Source organism: Panthera onca, chromosome E2 (genome assembly GCF_046562875.1).
Source record: "Panthera onca isolate mPanOnc1 chromosome E2, mPanOnc1 haplotype 2, whole genome shotgun sequence".
NCBI lineage: Eukaryota > Metazoa > Chordata > Mammalia > Carnivora > Felidae > Panthera > Panthera onca.
Genome location: NC_138353.1, coordinates 48,584,076 through 48,602,614, shown reverse-complemented (window position 1 = coordinate 48,602,614; position 18,539 = coordinate 48,584,076). Strand labels below are relative to the sequence as shown.

At 55.7% G+C, this 18,539-nt stretch overlaps 2 protein-coding genes and 1 non-coding gene across 9 annotated transcripts; 1 reads left to right on the top strand and 2 right to left on the bottom strand.

Moving 5' to 3' along the window:
• The first annotated feature begins 4,637 nt into the window (after positions 1-4,637).
• On the top strand, positions 4,638-15,336 carry LOC132690157 (RNA-binding Raly-like protein). Of its 7 annotated transcripts, none has more exons than XM_060650162.2 (7): positions 4,638-5,279; positions 8,771-8,849; positions 12,664-12,717; positions 12,801-12,946; positions 13,093-13,245; positions 13,564-13,706; positions 14,644-15,336. In XM_060650162.2, the coding sequence occupies exons 1-7, from the start codon at positions 5,201-5,203 to the stop codon at positions 14,680-14,682; spliced, it is 693 nt and encodes a 230-aa protein (XP_060506145.2). In that variant the 5' UTR covers positions 4,638-5,200; the 3' UTR covers positions 14,683-15,336. The 7 variants fall into 7 exon arrangements, with proteins under 7 accessions (XP_060506145.2, XP_060506143.2, XP_060506153.2 ...); XM_060650160.2 differs by having other exon boundaries at positions 4,639-5,279; positions 12,798-12,946; XM_060650170.2 differs by lacking the exon at positions 4,638-5,279 and adding an exon at positions 8,125-8,520 and having other exon boundaries at positions 12,667-12,717; positions 12,798-12,946.
• TRNAG-GCC (transfer RNA glycine (anticodon GCC)) lies at positions 11,202-11,272 on the bottom strand. Its single transcript has one exon. It is a non-coding gene; the product is annotated as a tRNA-Gly (tRNA).
• Positions 15,337-16,082: 746 nt separating the features above from the next.
• On the bottom strand, positions 16,083-17,434 carry EXOSC6 (exosome component 6). Its single transcript, XM_060650159.2, has one exon. It carries the CDS (start codon positions 17,350-17,352, stop codon positions 16,534-16,536), a length of 819 nt encoding a protein of 272 aa, XP_060506142.1. The 5' UTR covers positions 17,353-17,434; the 3' UTR covers positions 16,083-16,533.
• Between the last annotated feature and the right edge of the window lie 1,105 nt (positions 17,435-18,539).

The window sequence follows — 18,539 nt, the reverse complement described above, 5'->3', positions numbered from 1 at the left end:
CCTGCTCACCCATATGACCCAGACCACCCTCTGGAAGTTTTCTGGTGTTAGCCCCTGAATGATGCACAGATTTGGAAGCCTTGTTTGCATCCCTGACTTCCTGTTCCAGCTCCCCCTCACCGCTGCCTCTGTCGGCTTTGCGCTTCTGCCCACACCCTCTCCCTGTATTCACCGTGCCCGCCCCTACATGTTCCTGATTTCTTTGTGATTATCGGAACTGGGGTGGGTTATGGCCCCGTCGCCCTCCTCTCCCTTCAGTGGTGAGAGCGGCCGTGGGGGCAGTTGAAGACTGGCAGATGCCATCATTAGCGTCCAGAATGCACCCCTACCCAGTTGCACGCTGTTATGTGCGAACATTGAGTTGCTTTGCTGGTTGGAGGTGGGAGTGTGGCCCGGGGTCACGAACAGAGAGAAGTGTAGCAGCCACAGTTTCTATTGTGGTTGTAAACAATAGAAACATAGAAACAGCTGTGACTTAATCACAGCAGAAAAGGAACTTCTCAAAAAGACAATGATTGGGGTGCCTGGGTGGCTCAGTCGGTTGAGCGTCCAACTTCGGCTCAGGTCATGATCTCACGGCTTGTGGGTTCGAGCCCCACGTGGGTCCCTGTGCTGCCAGCTCAGAGCCTGGAGGCTGCTTCGGATTCTGTGTCTCCCTCTCTGCCCCTCCCCTGCTCACACTCTGTCTCTCTCTCTCTCTCTTTCAAAAATAAATAAACATGAAAAAAAGTTGTTTTTTTTTTTTTTAAAGACAATGATTTACAAATAGGCAAAGGACATGAATAGACAGTTCCCCAGAGGAGCTATACAAGTGACCAACAAACACGACATCACTAGTCATTAGGAAATTCACAGCAAAACCACACTGAGATACCACTTCACACCCATTAGGATAGCTGTTATCAAAGAAACAGATGATAACCGGGGTGCCTGGGTGGCTCAGTCGGTTAAGCGTCCGACTTCGGCTCGGGTCATGATCTCACAGTTTGTGAGTTCGAGCCCCACATCCGGCTCTGTGCTGACAGCTTAGAGCCCGGAGCCTGCTTCAAGGAGCCTGCTTCAAATTCTAGGTCTCCCTCTCTCTCTGCTCCTCCCCCACTCATGCTCTCTCTCTCCTTCAAAAATAAAAACATTAAAAAAAGAAACAGATGATAACAAATGTTGATGAGGTCTTGGACCAACTGAAACCCTCATACACTGCTGGTGGGAACATAAAACTCTGGAAACAGTCTGGGGAGTCCTCAAAAAGGTAAGCACAGCTACTACATGCCCCAGCAACCCCACTGCTAGGTATGTACCCGAGAGAACTGAACACAAGTACTCCAACAAGTCCTTATGTACCAACAAGTCCTTATGCACAAAGTTCCCAGCAGCATTATTCGCAACAACCCAAACGCCCATCAACCGATGAGTGGATAAGCAAATCTTGGTGTGTACGTGCCAAAGAATATTATTCAGCCATTAAAAGGAACGAAGGACTGGGGGGCCTGGGGAGCTTAGCCAGTTAAGTGTCCGACTCTTGATTTCGGCTCGGGGCATGATCCCACAGGATTCTTTCTCCCCTCTGCACCTCCCCGTGCTTGCGTGACACGTTCTCTGTCTCTTTCTCTCTCTCTCTCTCTCTCAAAGAACAAAAAGGAATCAAGTACAGATACTTGCTGAGGTGGATGAACCTTGAAAACATTTTCAGTGAAATAAAGTAGCCACAAAAGGTCACATATCATGGTTCCATTCATACGAAATATTCAGAATAGGTAAATCCACAGAAATAAAACGCATGTTGGTGGTGGCCAGGGGTGGCAGGAGAATGGGGAGTAACTGCTCGATGGGTCTGGGTTTTGTTTTGAAAACTTAGAGGTGGTGGTCTCACAAATGCCACCAAACTGGTTACTTTCCTGCTATGCGAATTTCACCTCAATTAACAACACAAATCCTGACCACAGGATCCCAGGGAGAGTCAGAGAGCCAGTGGGGGGGGGGGGGGGGGGGGGGACTTACGCAGCCAGAAATAGTGCCCCAGATTCGGCTGCAAAGTCAGGCCAGGTAGACACCCATGCCAGTGCTGTCAGGAACTGCAGAGGGTAAACTCCGGCAGCGACGCTGGAGCCACCCGTGTGGCAACCCCACCCCTGCGCTGACAACTGATGCTGGCAATCCCGTGCCCTCCTGAGCCCAGACACCAAATTCCCATTCCGCTGCGGCCTCGCCGGTCAGCATTCCTGGCACGAAGGCTTGTGCCTCAGCCGTGTATTTCTCAGCGCTGTGGCAAAGGGGCCATCCAAGAGTTTGCGAGTGGCGGTGGCAGTGGGCAGGTCCTACCTGAAAAGTCCATTCCAAGCTTCTCGTCTGGAGGCAGGGCAGCACAACGCGGAGCTTCTCCAAGTCAGGCTGCAGAACAGCGGCATTGGCGTCAGCCCGGAATGTAGTAGAAAAGCAAATTCTCGGGGCTCCCAGGTGGCTCAGTCGGTGCAGCGCCTGGCTCTTGGTTTTGGCTCAGGTCATGATCTCACGAGTTCGTGCGCTTGAGCCCCATGTCAGGCCCTGCGCTGGTGGAGCCTGTCTGGGATTCTCTCTCTCCCTCTCTGCCCCTCCCCCACTCATGCTCGCATGCTCTCTCTCTCTTTCTCTTGTAAATAAATAAATTTTAAAAAGAAGAGAAAATTCTCAGCCACCTCCAGCCAACTGAATGGGGAGGGTGAGGCCAGGGCTTGGGTTTTAACAAGATCTCTAGCTACTTCAGATGCAGGCACTGGTGCCAGAACCACGGGGGGAGGTGGAGAGTTTGAGCCTAAAGTCAGGCCACCTGGATTTCAGGGCAGGCTCTGCTACTTACTGCGTTACTTTGCGCGAGACTCGTCACCCCAGTCTGCCTGGAACGGTCTGGGTGTCAGCACTGCAAGCCCCACGTGCTTGGAAACCCCCCATTCCCAGGCGATCCGGGACACTTGGTCACCCCAAAACATCTCTCTGCCTTCTGTTCTTCTGTAAAGTGAGGATAATAAACTGACTTGGTACATTAAGGTGTCGGCTACAGAGCCTGAGGTCAGCAAACAGGGATGAATGTCAGCTCAGCTGAGCTCATGCCCCAAATTTTTTCGATTCCTTCATCAACAGTACACCATCGAACCTCGCTTGTTAACTAAGTAAATCTGTGAAACAAGTTGCTTGAAACTGTGCCTGGTCGTTAGTCAACTCAGAAAGTCAGGGGCTCATTTTTCTTCTTCGCCCTCAGCTAATGTCGTTTGGCCACGATTAAGGCCGGGTTTCAGGCAACCACCAGGGCAAACAATTAGAACCGTCCCAGCTACTCAGACGAGCCCCACTTAGTATCAGTACGTTCGACCCTGTCTCATGTTGTTTGCTTCCTCCCCCAGCCCTCCACCCTCAGAATCCGTTCCCTGATCACTGTGCCAGGTTTCTGCCAATATAAATTAGCAAAATCTCTGGGTTCTTTGGGTGATTCCATATCCTCCTTCTAGATTTGAAGTCATCGGCCCCCTGGGACCTGCAGGGGTCTGACTTGGTGTTTCAGTCTGGAGAAAGTGAGGGGTGGTGGGGTAGGGCACGCAAGGGGACTCGTTCATGGCAAGGTCATAAGGGGGTGTATTATTTCGGGAAGTGCCAGCTGCTGGCCACGGTTGCACGTGTGCACTGGTCACGTAGCACGTAGCACACTAACTGCAAGGGAGGCCAGGAAACTCCACCCAGATGTGTACCCAGGGAGGGGTATGGGCTTGGCAAATAGCCAGCAAGTGTGTGCCTCTAGCGTGTTCAGTAGGACCGAGAGGTAGCTTCTGCTGGCAAGGGAGGTTCCCTGGGAGTGGGAGGTACCTAAGTCTTCCACCTTCCCAACGAGCCCCGTTCCGATGGCCTTGCCCTCCATTCTCCATTCTCTCCCAGCTAGAGACCTAGCAAGGAAGGGTATGAGGCCACCTGATGGCGTTCTATAGCCACTGATCAAGCTGGAACATTGGTTTATTTTACTCTCTCATCCTTGTAACTGCAAGATATAAAAATTCCCTGCTTTTGGGGGCGCCTGGGTGGCTCAGCCAGTTAAGCCTCTAACTTTGGCTCAGGTCATGATCTCGCAGTTCGTGGGTTCGAGCCCTGCGTTGGGCTCTCTGCTGTCAGCACAGAACCAGCTTCAGATCCACTGTGGCCATCTCTCTCTGTCCCTCCCCTGGTCTCACAAGCATGATCTCTCTCTCTCTCTGTCTCTCTCTCTCTCTCTCAAAAATAAATATACATTTAAAAAAATGCCCTGGTTTTCTAACCATGACTTGAGCAGAGAATTTGGATTCTGAGATTGTCCTTTCCTTTAAGCTGTGCGGTGCCATTAGCTCAACCCTCTGGCCAACAGCCCTTGACCTCAGGGTAATCTTTATACCCTTCTATGTCAGGAGCCGCCAGATCCCCAAAGCCCTGCCTTTGAGGGCCACTTTGTTCTGGGGGACCGCAGGATTAACTATCTCACCATGGCATCCCATGCACTCCTGGTATCCTGTCCCTTAATACTAGCTGGATTTTCACTGTCCTCTGGCCACATTCCAGCTTTAAAGCACCCCCGTTTCCCCCTGGGCTTTTAGCCCCTTCCATACCTAATCCTATTTTGTATCAATCAAGGTTCTTGTTTTAAACAACACAAACCGATTCTGGCGACTCGAAGCAGAAAAGGAATTTGCCGAAGATACTGCTTAGTTCCCAGGAGCTCTTGGAGAGATCAGAGCATCAGGTCGGGAAAACACCTCGCTGCCTGTGCCGGGCGCAGACGCCACAGTCAGTGCCTCCAACGTGGGGCGGAGGTGCACCGCCCTTGAAAGCTGGATGTAGCTGCGGCCACTGCCGCCATCAATTGCTGAGAGGGACTTCTTCACGCTGACAGCTCTCCTTCAAAGTCAGGCATGTGGGTCTGAGGAGAGGGGCCACGTTACGTGCCCAGGCCCTAAGGGCAACGAAGGCCGGGAGAGGGAGGCGGAAAGGGGCATTTTCAGCCTCTTTCATGGGAGGCAGTTTATGTCTCAAAGCTAGGGGATACCTATAACACAGGAAGGGGGCTCAGATGTGAAGGGGTAGAAGGAATGACTCACGTCCACTGTGAGAAGCCACCTGGCACGTCCGGGACTCAGGCCTGCAGCATTGCCCTGTCTGCCCGTGCTCTGTTCTCGCCCCGCTTTGGATTCTGCACAGGGTGGAGCCGGTAATGGAGCAGTCTGGCGCCAGGACTGTGCAGCCTGAAGGCGCTGACAGACCCAGCCTCCGCTTCCAGCCGATCCCACTGGGTATTTTCTTTCTTTCTTTTTTTTTTTTTTAAGTTTATTTATTTCGAGAGCAGGGGAAGCAGGGGAGGGGCAGAGAGAGAGAGAGAGAGAGAGGGAGAGACAGCATCCCAGGCAAGCTCCTCACTGTCCGATGTGGGGCTCGAACTCACAAACCCATGAGATCATGGCCTGAGCCCAAATCAAAAGTCAGACACTTGAGTGACGGAGCCACGCAGGCGCCCCCCCCTCCCCCCCCCCCCCCCCCCCGATGGCTTCAAGTAAGTCCTCTAACTTGTTGGAACACTGTACCGGTTGCAAGGCTGGGGACTGAGATCCCACCGCTCCTCTCAGCTCACTGTCCTCCTGAGCCCGGTTACGGTAGCCCTGAGACGGGGCACTCAGAGCATTACCCTACGAGGCTGCGGTGAGGGTTGGGTGAGGTGCTGGGTGTGAAGATGCAGCCCCATCTGGCAGATGGTTAATTTCAATCACTTCTGGCCGCTGGTTGCACATTGGGGATGACGCGGCCACCCTTTCCTTCCTGGGAGCCCTATGAAAATAAGTGAACTACTTTGCGCCCATTTGATGAGGTCAGAGTGGGCACATCAGGGAGTCGGCTCAGGGAGCCCTGGAGACCAGTTGTCCAGGATGTCCACCCCCTTCTGCTTCTCTCCCTTTTCCTCATTCTAGTCTTTCCATCCACTTGGTCTGTTTCTGTCTTCTGCTTCCTTCCCATCTGACTGCTGACCTCCCCTGTCCTTGTGTCATCTGCGGTCACTCATTATGACTTCTGTTCATGAACTATCTGTCCCGAGTTCCATGAATCAGGCTCTCACAGCCCCCGGGGGAATGTAAGAGGGCATGTCCCCCAGGAAACCTGTCCCGGGGTCTTTATGAGAGATGAATGTGGAGCAAAGACCTCCACCCTGTTTCCTGGTGCTTGGTCCCTGTGATGGTTAAGTTTGTGTCTCACTTAGGGCCATGGGGTGCACAGAGATTTGGCCAAATATTATTTTGGGTGAGTCTCTAAGAGTGTTTTTGTTTTGTTTTTTATTTTTTATTTTTTAGTGTTTGTTTATTTTTGAGAGAGACAGAGACAAAGTGTGAGCGGCAGAGGGGAAGAGAGAAAGGGAGACAGAATCCAGAACAGGCTCCAGGCTCTGAGCAAGCTGTCAGCCCAGAGTCTGATGCAGGGCTCGACCTCACAAACCGCGAGATCATGACCTGAGCCAGAGTCTGACACTTAACCAACTGAGCCACCCAGGCACCCCATTAAGAGTGTTTTGGGACGAGATCAACATTTGAAGGGGTTGATGCAGTAAAGCGGATGTGGGTGGGCCTCATACAATCAGTTGAAGGCTTAAATAGAATGAAAGAGAGTAAGAGGGAACTCTTCCCAAGAGTAAGAGGGAACTCTTCCTACCTGACTGCCATTGAGCTGGGACATCAGTTTTCTTTCTTCCTGCCTTCAGACTTGAACTGAAACTGACTCTTCTAGGTCTCAGACTTGTTGGTCTTTGGACTGGAACTATGCCATTATCTCTCATGGGTCTGCAGTTTGCCGACTGCCAATCTTGAGATTTGTCAGCCAATTCCTTATGATAAATCTCTTTCTTTCTGTGTATACATCCTATCGGTTCTGTTTCTCTGGGGAATCTTGACGATACAGCCCTCGAATGGGGGTGGGGCCAGCCATCACCAGGCTTACCTGCTCTGGGCTGCAGGTGATAGGTGCTCAGGAAGATGCCCATTACACATGTGGACATGGTTTGCCATAGGTGGTGAACTTCCCAAACACTCCACTAGCCCCCTTGCGATAATTGACTCATCACTGGCAATCTGGTAGCCATTGAATGGTTTTTCCCCCAAAGCTGGGTCCTATGATCGGGGCCCCAGGAGAATGATGCAGGTTTCTACATTCTCTCATTTCTGTGCAATCACCTCCTACTCAGTATTCTCATTTTTAGGGGATAGTGATGATGTTTAGCCCAAAGAGAATGATGAATTTATATTAATGCTGTGCCTTCTATCTTGGGCACATCAGGAATTTCTAAGTGCCTCTGCCCTGTGTGGTGGACACGCGTGTGATTTTCTGTCCCCGGTGGACATTGCAAATGTGAAAGTGACCAGGGGTATTAAGATACGTCACTGGGTGCCTGGTTGGCTCAGTCGGTTAAGCATCCGACTTCACCTCAGGTCATGATCTCACGGTTCATGAGTCCGAGCTGACAGCTCGGAGCCTGGATTCTGCTTTGGATTCTGCGTCTTCGGCTCTCTCTGCCCCTCCCTCGCTCATGCTCTCTCTCTCTCTCAAAAATAAATTAAAAAAAATAGATACACCAAAGGAATAGACACAGAAAGCCAGATGAGACAAAGTACAGGCGTTCACCTTGGTACATGGACATTGGGTAATGTGTCCTTGAGTGGATGAATCAGAACCATGAATGGAAGAGGAAGGCCAAGGTGGGGGTGATAAATTCCAACTTCCTCCCAATTAAACGCTCAGTCTGGATCGTCAGTGCCTCAGGGACACTACAGCCAGTCTCCTGGTCTCCACGGCAAGCAAGCAGGTGCTGAGTAAGTGCTCTTGGCTCTTGTGTTGCATGAAGTCTTGAGAACAGGAAAAGGAGAAGGCTCCCATTTGTTACCATCTTGGCAGCCACAGTGGACCACAGACAGAGGAAGAAAGGGGTTGGGCTCAGGGGAGGGGCCTTGAAGTCACAAGCGAAACTCTGGGGTCTGATCCAACCTCCCCCCCCAAAAAAAACCAGAATCGATTTCATGGACTTCCATTCATGCATTCTGCAGACATCAAGTGGCACTTACTGAGGGCCAGGCCCTGAGCACGGGTGAGGGTACGCAGGAGTCCCCTCCCTCTCCCACTGTGGAAGAGCTGCTTTCTCCAGTGGTGAACAGCAAAGGAGAGGAGCCCAGAAACTAGAAGATCTGCGGTGACTGGCACACAGATCCATCTCCGCCCTCCCCTACATGGGATCTTGCCTCCCCCACCGACAGAGGGCAGTGGGGTGTTTGTTCCCCAGAGCAGGCCAGCTGCTGGCTTTGCTGCTCCCTTAGAGCCACCTCGGCCATCTCCGACCCAGGGGCTTAGCCCACAGGCAGCTGCGGTGCGTGGGCCGGGAGCAGGCAGGCAAGTGGGCAGGCAGACAGGCAGCAGGACACTCGAAAACTGTCTCTGGCCAGGGCTAGGTGTCTCCCCAGAGGACACGAAGACCACGGATATCGTCCCTCCTGCCTTTTGATGGTACCACCAAGGGCATAGGCAATGGGGTTGATTGCCACGGTGGGTTTGGGGTGTGAAGGAGGCCAGGCCGGGCTGCCCACTGTGCTGCCCCGTGTCTCGGGGCCACTCAGGGGACCATACCCACTGCCTGGGGGCTGAGGAGCAGGGAGGGGCCGGCCTGGAAGTGAGTGAAGCCCGTGTGCACTTGGGCCCTTCCTCTGCACCCCTCCCTCCCTCCTCTCATGCTCTGCCCTGCTCTTTCTCTCTTCAGATTTAGACATGGCTGGAGAGCCCAGGCCCGGCCCCACCCAGCCAGGCCAGAAGAGGCAGCCGGGCACAGCCATCTCCTGGTGAGTCTGTCCAGGGTTGCCCGCAGGGGAGAGGGGCTGCTTGCGGGCTTGTCTGGGGCTCTGGGTCCCCCTGGGATGGAACAAGGACCTCAGGAGTCCAGCTCAGGGAACTCACTGCGGCACCTGGGGGTTCCTTCTCACTCGGCCTCAGCTTTTGTCCATAAACTGAAGGAGATGACCCGTTCATTCCAAGGCTTCTCATCGCTGATGTCACCCAGCACCACCTGCTGACCGAGGCAGGATGCCCCCTCCTCCCACCTGGAGCCAGGGGGCATGGGTCCTGCCAGGGGATCCCCACCTTCATGGTGCTTGGGGGCTTTTTCCAGGTACAGATATTTGGGAAGTAGCAAATGGGAACTTCCCTGGATGAAATCTTGCCCCTAACTTGGGAAGTGTAAGAAAATGTTAAGGGGTGCCTGGGCGGCTCAGTCGGTTAACCATCCGACTTTGGCTCAGGTCTTGATCTCAGGGTTTGTGAATTTGACCCCAAGTCAGGCTCTGTGCTGACAGCATGGAGCCTGCTTCAGATTCTCTGTCTCCCTTTCTCTCTGCCCTTCCCCGACTCATGCTTGCTCTCTCTCTCCCAACAATAACAAAATAAACATTAAAAAAAAAGAGGATAATGTTAAGAAATCTTTAAACATTTTCAGAAAGGAGCTTGCCACGTTCTGCCAGCTAACGTGCCCTTTTCACAGGCGTAACGAGTGTCCCCTCAGCTGGGCATCTGTGATGGCCTCACTCAGCTCCTGGCCCTCCTGCGGGCATTTGGGTGGTTTCTGTCTTGCGGTGGAGGAGGCAGTGGGGCAGGTGTTTGCTGTTAGGAACAGCAGTGTGTAAATCCCCTGGGGCCAAAGTTTCCAGTCTCTTTTGGGTTTCTCCTTGCCTCATCTTCCTGGAAAGGAGATGGCGGGGTTGGGCTGGGGGCTGATCTGAGAAGTCCCTGAACCTCCAGGTTGACCTTGAGAGAGATTAAGCCAAATCTCTCCCTGTCAGCGTCAGCCTGAAGGTCTGTGTCACCCTGTGAGTGTGCCGGCGTGGGTGGCTTTTGCACTGCGTTTGTTTGGGGCTGATGAGTAGGTGTGTGCTCACAGGCAATGCGGTTTTTTAAACTCACATCTCTTCAGTGGAGCAGAACTGCATATGTGGTGTTGGTTTGCCTTGCATCTCATGTGATTCTGGGAGTTTGGTAATTATCACTGTCTGATAGGAGCAAAGTGGTTCTCTGCCATAGTTCTCTCATGTGCTTTTTTACCGTGGCCACTTATGAGGCCACTTTTGAGGCCTCCTTCACACCCCAAACTGACCATGGGAATCAACCCCATTGCCCCTAAGGGCCTCAGTTCTTCGCTTTGTCACCTTCGGATTTCCTGTCCTCCCCAACTACCTTCCCAGCCTGCTCTGACCTGCTTCTGCCAGCCTTCTGAAGGGTTTAGGTGCAGGAACAGGGGGGCAATGGGGCGTAATGGCAGCTGTCCGGCAGGGGCTCGGACTCCATTCAGAGGGGACCCCGAGTTCAAGGCCGGGGGCAGGGGTGACCTCCTTAAGTCACACATCCCCACTAGGGACTCCAGGAGGGAGAATGAAGCATTTTGCGGGATGGGGGGTGGGAGGCTGCCACTGGAGCCTCCTGGGTCCAGGGCAGCAGTGGGTGGGCAGCTGGGACTGTGGCTCTGGGCCTTAGGATGGTGCCCAGAGGAACGACAGGTTGGGGATGTGGTTCTGGCAGCCGCTGAGCTGCTGGATGACCTGTCCGTGAGAACTCGTCAAGTCAGGACATGTGACCTGAGCCTCCAAATGGAATTTCTCAACCTGTAGGGAAAGGCCTGTGGTGTAAGGATTGTCCCAAGTCCCCGCCCCCTGCCCTTGGCCCTGAGGACACAGGTGGTTTGACCTCTGCCCACAGCACCGTTCTGAAGGGGTGTTCTATTTCTCCTTTTGTGGGAAGCCCGGACTTGCAGACTGTAGCAATTAACCCAGACCAGAGGACAGAGCACGGAGAAGCCATGTGACCAGGCCACTGCCCCTTGGGGGAAAAGACTCAAGGGCAGTTGCCATCAGCCCTGGCTGATGACTGAGGGGTGGCATGGGGTGGGATGAGGGTAGGAGGGCCGGCACCAGAGCCCACCTTCCTTCAGGCCAAGAGGGACCCCGTAACTGCAGCAAGCACGACCGTGGGGCGCATGTGGCCTAACATCTAATTCCCAAACCCATCCTGTGTGTGTTTCAACTCAGGCTGCTCTCCAGTCTGTGCTAAGCAGTCAATGAAATATCATTCCTACACCATTCATTTTTGACTATGTCGAAAAGTCGTTGTAGGAAAAAAAAATGTAAGGGAGGAAAAGGTCAAACCATTGCATTGGCCGGGAATCGAACCCGGGCCTCCCGCGTGGCAGGCGAGAATTCTACCACTGAACCACCAATGCTGCTATGAGGGGTTATTTGCTGCGGAGACTCAGGTGGTCAGCCACAGGCTTCAGCACCGTGTCTGTTCTTCGTCAACGCTTCCGTCCGGTCTGAGGGGGCGGAGCTCTCCAGCCAATCCAAAAGGATCCAGAAGAGAGAATTTTCCCTGAGCAGTGGCGCCCGGCGGAGACGCATCAGCTTCAGTTCTGTCCTAGAATCCTAGCCCCCAAACCCCCAAGTCCCCAAGCCCCCAAGCCCTCCCGCTGGCTGGTTCCAAGCCCTCCGGAGGCAGCGCTGGGCGCGGGACCCCCACCCACCTCTAGCCCGACCCCCGGGGCTGCGCACGCGCCCTCCTGGCGCGCCGCTGTCACTTTCTCCTTTCTCCAAGGATGATCCTCCCACCACCGGAATCAGCAATCGGCATCCCTGCTGTGTGTCCAGGCCGCCCGTCCAGACCTCCTGAAGCCAGAAAGCGGAGGCGAGGATGGCCGGAAATTTCACTAACCGGCCTGTGGGGCGTCTCAGGATGAAGGGGAACTCCCTCCCCTCGCCCCCAACGTCCTTCATTCTGACCCAGTAGCCTTACAGGCCTCGCCCCTCGTGGGCTGGGCCTGAGCTGGGGACGCACAGCACCAGAAAGTTGTTTTAGAAGCTGTATTGCCGCTGCGTGCATCCGCTCCCCTGATCCTTATCCCCCGTTCCAGCCCCGGGTGCAGATGGCACCCGAAGCTCCTGTAGCTGTGTCCCCACAGAGCCTCCCTTGCCCAGGCGGGTGCTTAATTCTCTTTGCACCCATCTCCACATCCCTCCTACGCACCAATTCCCTGCCTGGAGATGCATGGTACATGAGAGAAGGGGGAGAGGCCGGGCAGCGAGAGTCTGGGACTTTCCAGACTCCTGCTCTCTCCCAAGGACTGGAGCAAAGAGGAAGGCCGCCTGGCCACAGCCTTAATCCTGCCTGGCTGGCCCTGCCAGTCAGTGCTGGGCCACATCCTGGCAATCCCAACCAAGGATTAAAGGCTCTCACACCCCCACTGTGGCTTTGGGCCCTGACTTAACTCTTTCCTTTCATCCTTTGCCAGACTACGATCCAGAACATCAGCTGTTCCTGGGTCAGGCAGAGGAACTTTTGGAGAGCCCTGATCTGGCCGGCCAGAAGGCTGCAGGCGATTGACCCCTCCTGCCCACCGGGGCCACCTGACAGATACCCCTTATTAGAGGCCAGACATGGGGAAGCTGGTTTGCTGTGTTCTCTCAAAGTGGCCTTGGTCAAGTCCCTAAGGCCTCTTCCAATGGAGAATTCTGGGATTCTAAGGAAAAGTTGCACACCTCAGTTTCTTCAAGTTAAATGGGTCTGGGAAAGGACTCTGGCCATGAAGAATGACCCCTTCCCCATTTGTCTCTGTTGCAGCAGCAGTAACTATGACCTGGACTACAAGCTGTACAGGGAAGATGTCCCCTACCGGTAGGTGGGTCTTGCCCCCTTGGTCCTCTGGGTAAACAGGTGGGGCTGGTTGGCCTGACTCCCTCTCTATCTTATCCCAGTAGCGTGTATGAATGCCAAAGAATCCCTCCACTCATTAACCGCGTGCCTGTCAAGATCCGGAGGACCCAGGTGGGCATGGGGATCAAGACCAGCTGCAGTCCCCACAAGGGCCCCAGGAAGAGCCACCTGCCCCAAGAGCAAATAAAGCGTGAGTGAAGGGGCAGAGCCTTCACCTACAGGGCTAGGAAAGAGCTGGGAGGACCTCGGCAGTGAGGGCAGGCCCGGGAGCATGGACAGCCCTGCCCTCTGCCTCCTGGGCCCGTGGGACACCAGCTCCGGCCCCTCTCCACACAGTCCAGACCGAGGAGCTGCACTCCATCAGGGGGGAGCTAAGCCAGATCAAAGCCCAGGTGGACCGTCTGTTGGAGACTCTGGAGCGCATGGACCAGCAGAGGGACCAGCTTCTGGGTCAAGCACCTTCAACTGGGGGCCCAGCCTGCACTCCAAGTGAGCTCCAGCTTTGCCCACTGCTGAAGGTGCCAGGGGGCATGGCACCTGGCGTCCTGCTTTCTATCTGCAGGGCTCCTTCCTGCCCTCCCCAGGGTCTGGTTGTCCCCATGGCTGAAGACCCTATGGCTTCAAGGTTGTTCTAGGACCTTCCCACCACTCAGCAGCTGTCTGGGGGCAGAGCAGTGTCCCAGTCCACCCCCATCTTGTCGTCTCAAGCCCTAGGCACCCTAGATCAGTGCCGGGCACCAAGCAGCCTCTCTGAGATCAGCCGGGACCTCCAAACCTGGCCACTAACTGGCGACTGTCCCTGAACAGGGTCAGAGGCCAGTGAAGAAAACAGGGCCCTGGTGAGTAAGAGGTCCTCATGCAGAAACACTGAAGCCAAGCAGGAGTCCAGGGGCCAGAGGCCCCATCCAGAAGCAGACAGCCCCGAGGACAGCACAGACCCAGAGGAGGCAGTGAGTGGCCCGGCACCTCCCCTCATCCTCACCCTCCCTGCGTTTGAGTCCTTGTGGCCTCCCTGTGAACAAGGGAGAGACTCGGGTTTGTGCGGGAGCCCACAGTGGTGGTTGAGGGGAGACATAGGACTTCTACCGCAGGCAAGGCCCAGAACATGGGCCCTGCACTGTGTTGTCTCCCCCTCTCAACTCGGGCTTGATGAGCTCAGCTGGACTAGGGGCCACAGCCAGGCAGCTGGGCCAGTTCTGGGCTGAAACACCATCTTCTCCAGGAAGCCGGGAGGCGGGCTTTGAGCACCACAGACATCACAGCTGTGCCTCAGGGCCCCACACCCCTTGCCTGAGAACCACCTGGCAAGCTTGTTAAAACCGATTTCTGCCTTTTCCCTGCCCCCACATCTTATATTGTACCGTGCTCCCTGGGGAAGCTGTGGCACATGGACCTTCCCGAATGGAGAACATCCAACCTGAGTCTGATAAGAGCCCTTTGTACAACATCAAAGGGCCCAAATGTTCCCTGACCTACCATATCCTCCTCCCTTATTGGTAGTCCCTGAGATAGGCCGAGCCCCAGGTTTGTTTGGGCCATCTCAACAGGGCCCAGGATGCCGGTGGAGGGGCTGGCAGTAATGAACTTCCCTTCCTCCACCTGTCCAGCTTTGCCCCTCCAACTGCTGGGCTCTGGAGGGCCATTACTGTTGCCCAGGCCTGAGTCACATCTGGGGAAAGACTGGGCTAGAGGAAGGGAATGTTTGTTTTGTCTAGGGGTTCTGGGTTCCCAGGCCTCTAGAAGAATCTCGAGGAGCACTGAGCTGCCCAAGCTGCCCAGAAAGAGATGTGGGGGTGAGGAGAGATGCTGGCAGACAGACCTCCCTTTCCCAGACACCCCATGGCTCTCAGTCCTCCTGGCCAGAGTCCTGCTTCTGTCTTTCTACAGGTGAAGAATCATGCATCAGACCAGGAGGGCAGTCAGTAGAAGAGTGGAACCCCTCCCGGCTCCTTCCCAGGCTTCCTTCCTTGCCTCGTATGATTTTTGGAAGGTCTCCTGGTGGCACCTGTGCAACCAGAGGCACCCGTTTTGGAATGAGGACAATGAAGTGGAAGCCTCTCCATAATGGTGGCTTTTGCTTTGGAGGCCAAGCTTCCAGACAGTCGGGGGCTGAGAGGGAGGCCTGCAACTGCCTAGCACATGCTCGCCATCCTCATGAGGCTGAGGCCCAGTCTTGCAAGGGGCAGTTGAACAGGCCCCTGCCTTGGGAGCGCCTCAGCCCCTCTGACTGCAAGCACCGCTTTGGCTGCTTTTCCCTCCTCTCCAGGTCCTGCCAGTTCCAAGTGTGGAGCATCCTGCAGCTACCAGCCCCGCTTTCCCAGTTCCAGTGATGCACAGGAAGATCCACTCAAGTTCTACAGTCCCCTTCCGGTCTTTAAGCTCCTCGGTGTGTGTCCCACATAACCCACCTTTGGTTCCAGACTGCCCACCCACCCTATGAAGCCCTCATTCAGAATAGGGGTATCATTTTTATGTCCTGTTTCTATCTTGTCTCTCGCTTGACACTGTGTATTTCAGACCTGCTCTGGAAATGCTGTAATGTCAAAGGGGAAAAATAAAATTTGTATTTTTCCCTGGTCAGGGGTTCTTGGTATGGTCTCCAAGCTTCATTCTGGTCCTTGGGCTGCCTTAGGTCAGGCCTTCCAGGAGAAGCTGAGCAAGCCCCGGACACACGCACGTTCAGAAGCTCCTACCAAGCCAGGGCACAGGAGCCACACAGGGAAGATGCCACTCTTGTGGTCACTCAGCTAGGCCAGCTCTGCCATATGGAATAATGGCCAGGCTGCATCTGGTCTCCCAACATCCAGAAGCTCTTACTCCTGGCAGTTTATCCGCCATCTCCCAGGAGCCAAGACTAGACGATAACAAAGCCAGCCTGGACCCCTACTTCTTACCAGCAGTGCAGGAGGCCTCCAGCTGTGCTGCTCTGCCCACGGCCAAGGAAAGGTGGAATCTGGTTTCCACCCAGAGCCAAACCCCTTTCTGCTACCCACCCTTGAGCTTTGGTCTTGCCCAGCACCAAACCAGAGGCCAGAGACTGCACCCAGAGTGCTCCTGGGGCCACACAACCCTCCCTACCCGTGCCACACCTTGGCAGCGGCCGCTATGGTGCTCAAAGGGGCAGCCTCTCCTTCTTCAAAGCACATTTCCCCACACCAACCCCAGCACCTCCTTCACCTTCAGCCGGTCTCTTCTGCTTATGTTGCTCTAAGGAACAGGACACCTTTATGACAATGCTGTCCCAAGCCCTTGACACCAGGGGCCCAAGACCACATTACATGCTCAGAAGAGCCTTGCTCCGTTAAGTCCGCCACTGACAAGAAGCACAACAAAAGACTTTTTCAGATATAAAGGAGTTTGTTTTAGCTCAGATATAAATGACAAGGCACAGCCCCCTGTCCACTCTCTCAAGAGCAGGCCAATTCTATAAAAGGGAGTCACCAGCTGGCCTGCATAGGGTCCATCCCTGAGAAGAGCTCCAAGCCCCGTTTTCCAGGCCAGTCCAGCTGAAGTCTTTTTCAACGTGGGAGTGAGGCCGCATTCCCAAGTTTCCTCTAATTGGTCGGAGCTGGGAAGCACCGGCTCAAGTAGAAACGTTTCTTTAATGAAATCGTTGCAACACAGCTGTCCAGTGCCATCAGTTCTGTGCACGCCTCCTCAGATCCTTTCTGGCCTCGGAGTTCTCAGCTCGGTGCAATCTGGAAGCTGTCGGCACAGGTCCTTTAGGGGACGGCGGCAGCTCGGTCCTTGGCGTCCGTCGTGGCTCAGGCTTCTGGTTCAGGACGGCGCGGCGGCGCTCCTCCGCCGGGCAGCCCGCACCAAGCACTGCTGCAGTACGGGATAGAGCCGCTGGCAGCCCTCGAGGCCCAGACGCACTGCCTCGGCCCAGCTCTCGGTCGGGCCGCCCTCCCCGCTGCCCAGCAGCCCGGCCACCTGGTTGAGCACGGGCATGAGCGCCACGGTGAGGCCGGCGGCGGCGTGCTCCTCCTCCAGTCGCGTGGGGTCCAGTAGCCAGGTGGGCGCCGGCTCCGGCGTGCGGCTCAGGCCGCAGCCCACCACCAGGTCGTACATCTCGACCCCCGCGTCGGCCAGGGCGAGCGCGGCGGCCGTGAGCGCGGCGGCCAGCGCCGAGCCACCGTCCTCCAGCAGCAGCGCTGACACCTCCAGCTGCGCGCGCGGGTAGCGGCCCAGGCGCACGGCCGGCTCCAGCGCCTCCTGCAGGGCCAGCGCCAGCTCTCGCTCCTCCCCGCCGCCCGGGGGCGCGCGGCGCCGGCGGCCGGCGAAGGGCGCGCGGCGGAAGTCGCAAAGCAGGCGGCCGCGCAACGCGGCCGGGGCCTCGCCGCCCGCCCCGGCCGGGCCGCCGCCGCGGTCGCCGCCCTCGGCCTGGCGCGGGCCGGACACGGCGCACAGCACCTTGGTGCCTCCCGCCTCCAGATAGGCCGAGCCCTTGGCCTGGCTCAGCAGCCCGGCGCGCGCATACACGGGCCGCAGCCGCGTCGGGTCGCGGGCTGCTGGCGCCTCCTCGTCATCGGCCGCGTACAGCTGCGGCGGCTGCGACTCCTCGGGCCCTCGGATGCGGCGGTGGTCCCCAGGCATGGCGGTGCCTGGAGCGCGAGCCGCTTCCGCCCGCCGACCTGGGCTCGCGCGAGGGCTCTTCCGCCCGCTTAAAGGCGCGCGCCCGCGCGGGGTCTGTCGGGATAGCGGCGGGTGACGCGGTACCGCCCCCTGCCGTCCTGGAGGGAGAATAGCGAGCGGAGCAATGCCCTGGGACCGCAGCAAGGACACGTGGATCTTGAGGGGTGAATGGATGAATAGATGGCGCGACCGGGCAGGCCTGCAGAAGTGAGACCTGGGCCGGCCTGGCTGACCTCTAGCCTCTAGGGCCAGAGCAATCCCAGGGCATAGGTCTTTGTCCTTTCACTTGTGAAAGTTATAGTTATTTTAATTTTGTGCTTATTTGTGTGACTATCTCACACATATTCCCCACTGCCTTGCCCCAAAATGATTCTTCTCTTTTGTCTTGGTCATTCCTGCCACCTTCAGTACCCTACCTGGAGTAATGCTTGTTGATGAATGGAACAGCCTCTCCTGCACTGGTTTGTGTAAACGCTTTGTATCCCTAGGGGTCCTCTGCAACCTCCTGCTGTGTGCTTCTCTCACACTCCAGGCTAGGACAGCTTCTTGCCCCCAGGCTGTGACAGCTAGCTTCTGCTGCTTCTCCCAGCATAGGCCTGCTTTCCTCCTTCTCCTGCACCAGCAGGACTGAGAGTGAACCTGGGGCCCAGGGCCACCTCTTGTACCCCAGGGACGTGAAAGCCAGAGCCAGCACAAACAAGCAGTACCCATAACCTTCCTGGCACACTTTCCAAACCCAACTATCCTCAGACCTGAGTGAAGAGATTCAGGACCAGGGCAGGTCCCAATCCTCACTGTATACCTTTGGGTCAGGAAACCAAGAATGATGGGTCAAAGAGGTGGTGGTAGGCAAGTGACGTACCCTAAATACCTCCTGTACTGGAGAACACCTCTGATCTCACACCCAACGACTCAACATCAAAAGGGAGGGACACAGGCCTAGGAAATGGAGAGCTTCTCCTATGAACTGCTTCCAGTAACCCCATGGCCCATCTTCTACTGAATGACTAATGCCTTTCTCCATCTCACCCTCCAGCCCCACGTTCTATGGGCCACCTCCACAAGTGTCTTCAGGTAATCCCAAATTTGGGCCATTCCCAAATTTCAGGGGTCTGGAGCTGGACTTGGTGAGGACCACAACCAGAAGC